At 36.5% G+C, this 5,920-nt stretch overlaps 2 protein-coding genes across 2 annotated transcripts in view; one reads left to right on the top strand and one right to left on the bottom strand.

Moving 5' to 3' along the window:
• LOC107668751 (replication factor C subunit 5) overlaps positions 1-2,785 on the bottom strand; it is a 7,689-nt gene extending 4,904 nt beyond the window's left edge. The window contains exons 1-5 of the mRNA XM_016460729.1: positions 2,615-2,785; positions 2,022-2,086; positions 1,642-1,778; positions 991-1,070; positions 718-791 (exon numbers count right to left, since the gene is read on the bottom strand). Of these exons, the coding sequence (XP_016316215.1) occupies positions 718-791; positions 991-1,070; positions 1,642-1,778; positions 2,022-2,086; positions 2,615-2,661 (403 nt within the window). The 5' untranslated portion in view covers positions 2,662-2,785. The remainder of the gene's footprint in view (positions 1-717; positions 792-990; positions 1,071-1,641; positions 1,779-2,021; positions 2,087-2,614) is intronic.
• An 824-nt stretch (positions 2,786-3,609) lies between these two features.
• Positions 3,610-5,920, top strand: part of ksr2 (kinase suppressor of ras 2) — a 104,671-nt gene continuing 102,360 nt past the window's right edge. The window contains exon 1 of the mRNA XM_016460730.1: positions 3,610-4,220. Within this exon, the coding sequence (XP_016316216.1) occupies positions 4,044-4,220 (177 nt within the window). The 5' untranslated portion in view covers positions 3,610-4,043. The remainder of the gene's footprint in view (positions 4,221-5,920) is intronic.

Here is a 5,920-nt window from a genome sequence, read left to right as displayed (position 1 = left end):
CCTTTAAGATAGCCCGTCGGGCAGAGTGGTGATACATTTTGGTAGCCCGACTGGAAAACTCAATAGCCCCGGGACGTCGGGCTAGCGATTTTGCGAGCCCTGTTTATCTATGATATCCAGAACACACATTCTTACATTTGAAATATTTGTGATATTATCCTAAATATCCCAAATATTGACAAAATTAACTCTAAATATTTGTTCCCAATCACACTGCTCTCATTCATGTCTCAAAATATAATCAAAAATAATTTAATAAAATATATGAAATAGTAATAATTAAAAATAGATACTAGATACTAAATAGATATTTAAACTCTTTAAATATTTTATTCCAATCACAATGCTTATTCATGTCTCAAAATAAAATAACAATTATTACTTTAAATAATAAAAATATTTGAAATGAAGAATATAAAAGGAATGAAATTAAAATAATAATAACATAAAAAATAGATCCTTAACTATTAAGATATCCAGAATAGACATTCTTACATTTTAAAACCTAAAATAAAGCACACCGGTTTTTTTTTCATAAAATCAGATGCTTTGTCAAAATCAACCTTAAACTCTCTAAATATTTTTTTCCAATCATAATCACACAGCTCTCATTCATGTCTCACTGTGGACAGTGAAATGGCAGAACCCTATTCTTCTGCCATCGGGCCATTTGGGGGCTCAGCAGGTGAGCTGATAGAGGGGCAGATGGTACACTACCTCTCCTTAAAGCATTCTGTGCGTCCTGGGTCATAGCATCCGCCTCGTCCAGGATCACCAGCTTAAAGCCTTTCCTACAAGAAGCGGTAAATTATTTTACAACAACAGTAAATATTTTAATGCAATAACAACCTAAAGACCAGGTGTCATTCAATAGTTGCTACATGAAAACGACATTCTTAAACACCTGTAATATATTGTTGTATGTGAGAACAGATATTATATCATACAAATTGTTCATTAATGGGATGTAAGGGTGAGTACTGTTCTTACTTGAAGATGGTTCGTGTGCTGGCAAAGCTGAGGATCGGTCCCCTCACCACGTCTATGCCACGGTCATCTGACGCATTGAGCTGATGAAGTAAAATACACAATAGTTTCCATTACAAAAAAAAAACTTTTTTTTTTTTACTGAAAATGTACTCACCCTCAGACCATCCAAGATGTAGAACAGTTTGTTTCTTCATCGGAACAGATTTGGAGAAATTTGGAGGAAGCAATATTATAGACAGAGGACCCTATTTTAGCCGGAAGCAATGATTTTGAAGTTAAAAATTTCTCGATGGATTTGTTCATTACAAACATGCAGCTTTTCACTTCACAAGACGCTAACTGATGGACTGGAGTCGTGTGTATTATTGTGATGTTTTTATCACCTGTTTGGACTCTCATTCTGACGGCACCCATTCACTGCAGAGGATCCATTGGTGAGTAAGTGATGCAATGCTAAATTTCTCCAAATCTGTTCTCATGAAGAAACAAACTCATCACCTTGGATGGCCTGAGTGTGAGTAAACTTTCAGCTAATTTTCATTTTTGGGTGAACTATTCTTTTAAATGGATGACCACATATGTTTTGGCATGGGGAGAAATTCATCAAACATATGCATTCTTAAAACATCTGCAGACAAACTTCTACAGTACCTCCAGGACCATAGAGTTGAACTCTTTATCTTTGTACAGCTGTTTAGCACATGCTAGTATAGTAGAGGTCTTTCCTGTTCCTGGAGGTCCATAGAAGAGCAGATGAGGCAATCGTTCTTCACTGATGAACTTCTGGACTGTGGAAGAAAAAGAAAGTAGATGTTTTAAAAAATGTATGTTATATATTTAAGTCTTCTGAAGCCATATAGTTTTGTGTAAGTACCAAACTGAAATTCAACATGGATGCAACTGAATTTTAATTTTGGGTAAACAATTCCTTTAAGGACACTTCTGTAAATCAGTATTACAGTGCAAATATTAATTTATTAATAACAATAATGGAAGAGTACAATTTATAATCTGTACATATCATTGCTTACTTGTGCTCAGGATGTCTTGATGCGAGATGAGGTCGTCTAATGTCTGTGGCCTGTACTTTTCAACCCTGAAAATCAAGAAATATTATTTTTAAAACACTTGTTTTATCATATTGTTTAAGTCTAATGGAGTGACAGCAACTCAAATAAACGTTCTTAACTTTTTAAAATGACCCCATATTAACATTACGGTATTACTATAATGGCATTAACTGTCATAATAAATAGATAGTATTAATAAAGAGTTTATCATTTCAGAAATGTGCTTTAATAAGGACTATTTTGCAGTGAACTGACTGATTCACTTGAGTTATCATCGCTTTTCTCCATCAATATGATACGATGTCAGCTGTCATAATAATAATACAGGTCTGATACGTTCTTGTGTATATATTGCATACATACTACATGACGAGCTTAACTACAGCCCATAGTGGTGTAATATTCATAAATTCATATGGACAAAAGTGGAGAATAAGCGCAATTCAAATGTAAACAAAGCAAACTTGTGCAATGCTGCACATGTCGGCTAAACAATGTCTCAAGTAACATAAACACCTTTTAACTATCAGCTAAGAACACAAGATCGAAATTACCATGGTAAATTTCTCGTCTGAGGTTGTGTTTTACTTGTTGATGCCATTCTCTTTTATTTTGTTCAATCAACCCCGCGATGTGCTTTGGCGCGTTTTTCTGACTACTACACAGAGATGTCCGTCCGGGAACGTCGCTTGCTTACAGATTCTCGACCAATCAGAAGCGCGATTTTAATGAAGGCGGGGTTTAACGAGGCTGTGATTTCATAATAAGAGTTGAAGAGAACATCAAAGTCACTCTTCGTTAGCTGTGTCTACGATATGCTTGGTGCCCTCCGTATCATTTTTATGTATGAAAAATGATGTATTCATCAAAAAGCAATTGTATTCCCTAATACGATATTGGAGCAGTTACTGTAAGTATTTAGACTAAGTGTTCACGCAAAATGATAATGCACATAAAGCTTTAGCAAGGGTGATTTTTATTCAGTGTTGCTTATTCGAATCAAGACAAGATTTGTTTGTTGTCACTCCAGCCATACTTTATACAAGTATACAATGAAAATTAAATTATACAGGTCTGCAGTGGAAATTAAAATTAGTTACTTAAAAAACAGGTAAAAAAGTAATGGTATGGCCTGGGCTGGTTTGCTGGTCTTGGCTGGTCTACTAGGTTGGTCTGTGGCTGTTAGACCAGTGCAAACCATCTAAAACGAGTAAACCATCTTAGTCATGCACTGGGTTGTATTTAACCCAGCATTTTTTAGAGTGTAACATTGATAGGTGAAGATGATGCTTGTCAATTTTAAAGTATAGGCTGCACTTGGAAATGCAGTGGGGCAACTTTCATTTGACAGGCAGTTCAACTACTTTTTATAGAACTTGAGCATATAAAACAGTGGTTTGATTAAAAAAAGGTTCTCCGAGTTCAAACAGTGAGCTCACTGCATTGATGCTTATCTCGCGAGAACTCTCTCCCCTGCTTGTGTCGGCGATGCGATGCTGATGCTGTTGCTGTGAATTTGATTGACGCGAACATGTCGGTGTGATGGGGAGCGCCGGGATGCAGCTGATGATGGTCCAGAAGGGGAATACGTGCAGTCAAATCAGACGTTATCTTTAAGAAATAACACCTAACGTTCTCCTTTATCATCTATGACAAAGATGTCTCAATTTGTGTTGTATTTCTCACGCGCGCAATGGATCTAGCTGATGCCACCGCAGCGAGGATCTGATTTGTATTTTTTCCTTCCTTCCTTCAATATCTGTGTATTATGGTAGAGTCAAGCCGGAGCATCAAACATAAACTGTGCAACCCTGATGACAACTCCGTCAGGATATCAGAATATCAACAATGGAATCGCCTTACAAGTAGAGTATAGTTTTTCATGACCACACACCATTATTCGTGCTTTCACGAACGCACTATCTAAATTGATTTAGCGAAAAAGTAGCCTGCACTTAAGAGACGGACCGCTGCTCACAAATTATGGACGAGGAGAATATGACCAAAAGCGACGAGCATCATCTGAGTTTGCAAAAAGCCTTGCAGCAGTGCGAACTGGTGCAAAACATGATAGACATTAGTATCTCCAGCTTGGAAGGTCTGAGGACCAAATGTGCCACATCCAACGACTTGACACAAAAAGAAATCCGAACGCTGGAGGTAAGCAAGCATCCACTTGCCTGAGCCCAAATGTAAATGTTGCACCCCAGCATTTCTACAAATGTCACGAGAGTGCATGCACATTAAACAATTTCGCATCTTTGATCGTGTCTTCAATTAAAGTTGCATCTCGGGGATTGACTGTATTGGCGTAATAAACGAAGAAGCTCGCGCTGCAGTGAGAGGCGCGAGCTTGCGCATTCTGCAGGTGGTGAAGAAGGTGGCTCGTGCGCTCGCGCTGCTGACATGGACAGCGAAAGGGGCCTATTGTTGACATTAATTTATATCCTCATTTTTAAATCATCCTCGTCATTAAAACGGTCGTTCGTACAATATAAACATGAGATTGTTTTAAATTGTGTTATGTAACCAGAGGTAATGTCCCAGATATTTTCTTTTGATATGATGGTAGTATGTTGTGTTGGCTATAGTAGGCTACTGTAGTGGTCGCCCAAATATGTTTTTTTTTTCAAAGACCCGATAGCTAGATCTGGGTGACCTATAATGCTTTTTAAAAACGATGGCAATTAGACTTGAGGGAGAACGAGAAGTGTTGTAACGCTTTTTGTTTTAACGTCTTTAACTCTTTTTGTTTCTTTAGTTAGGCTATGTGGGATCGGAATCGATTCCGATTATTCTAAATGAAGTGATTCGATTCGAGCTACTTTTGTTGAATTTTGCAGCTCATGTTGCTTACTGCCTTGAACAGCATGTTGCCAAATGATGAGATTTCAGATTTCAACAGAACAGACTATAACAAAACAGCATCGAAATTCTACAAAATTTGCGTTTACACAGAGACATTTAACAACTCTTTAAAACAAGCCTAAGGAAAATAAGATAACATAGGCCTATTCGTTATTTGTCTAGCCACCCCTGTATATATATATATATATATAGGCTATATATGAATAATTTGTAAGTAGGCATCTACTTATAGGCTACAACAAATAATGCTAACCGGACGAAAGTATTAACTCACTGTTCAAGTGAGTCAGATTCATTCAAGAACTATTTATTCAAAAGTGTTTCTTTTGCTAAAAAGAGTTGGCTCATAAAAGTAATTCGTCTGACAATTGGACACTACACTCAGGGGTTAAATTGGGATTTGTTATGTGTGGGGGGGGCTCTATGGTATCGAGTTTTTATATATATATATGTGTGTGTGTGTTTTGTTTTTTGCAAATATGATTTATTCTGAATCAATATTCTCATCAGTTTTCTATCAGCTGTGACATAAATCTGTATGTTTTTTATATTTTATCCAAGGGCATTTTTTTTTACCTTTATAGAGGGCATTTTCCCACTAATCTCATTAATACTTTCATTTCAAATTCTTACATTTGATCTATAAATTCAATTATAATAATGTGATTATCTATACGTTATCAAATTAAATAATTTACACTGAAAAATACAACTGCATTAAATAATATTATGAGATTATTTTAAATATTTTTGAATATACAAACAAGAAATGATGGTGGAAATGATACTTTTCAACGAAATTAAAACGCCAGTAGGTGCCAGTAGTGAGCGTTTAATGAGTGAGTCATTGAGTCGTTCATTCAAGCGATTCGTTCAAAAGGCAGAATCATCAGATGTTTATGCATGGGCTAATGAAACTTTGACTCAACCGATTCGTTCAAAACACGGAATCAATCAGCAATGAATCGGCTGGTTGCTGTGAGATGCGCTGT

This window comes from Sinocyclocheilus anshuiensis, unplaced genomic scaffold (assembly GCF_001515605.1).
Source record: "Sinocyclocheilus anshuiensis isolate Anshui unplaced genomic scaffold, SAMN03320099.WGS_v1.1 scaffold36, whole genome shotgun sequence".
Taxonomy (NCBI): Eukaryota; Metazoa; Chordata; class Actinopteri; order Cypriniformes; family Cyprinidae; genus Sinocyclocheilus; species Sinocyclocheilus anshuiensis.
This window is presented reverse-complemented; position numbering and strand designations above follow the sequence as displayed.